Below are 479 nucleotides of genomic sequence, written 5' to 3' on the forward strand. Positions count from 1 at the left end.
AAACGGGCCACGGCATGCACTGCCCCTGTCATTTCAATTGCATGTCTTTGGAATATTTTCCCGATTTCTTTACACAACACATTCCGAACGGCAGTGACGATTTGAATAACACCCGAATCGAAATGGCCGCCTACTTTCGTCAGCACACAATGCAGGTGTATGAGACATCGGCTGTGTATCCGTTTGTGGATTTGATTGGTAAGTTGGATTCATGAGGAGGGCAGGAAGGGGTTTTTAAGAATTTCATTTCATTTCCAGCTTCATTTGGCGGTCTGGCCGGTCTCTTCTTTGGCTGCTCTCTGATTGGCATCACGGAAATTGTGTATTTTTTCTTCTTTGATGTCCCCAAGCGGGGCGCTCATAGCTTACGCTCTGCCAATCGTTCGAATTTGAAGCGGCAAAGTTTACAAGCCAAACGGATCATTGTAAAGCAGTATTCGAAAGCAGAACTTATTTTACGGGACAATATCTAAAAAAAT

General features: G+C 44.3%; 1 protein-coding gene across 1 annotated transcript; it reads left to right on the forward strand.

Moving 5' to 3' along the window:
• The first annotated feature begins 6 nt into the window (after positions 1-6).
• LOC109611954 (uncharacterized) lies at positions 7-479 on the forward strand. Its single transcript, XM_059129553.1, has 2 exons — positions 7-198; positions 259-479. Exons 1-2 carry the CDS (start codon positions 15-17, stop codon positions 471-473), a joined length of 399 nt encoding a protein of 132 aa, XP_058985536.1. The 5' UTR covers positions 7-14; the 3' UTR covers positions 474-479.

Source organism: Musca domestica, unplaced genomic scaffold (assembly GCF_030504385.1).
Source record: "Musca domestica strain aabys unplaced genomic scaffold, Musca_domestica.polishedcontigs.V.1.1 62, whole genome shotgun sequence".
NCBI lineage: Eukaryota > Metazoa > Arthropoda > Insecta > Diptera > Muscidae > Musca > Musca domestica.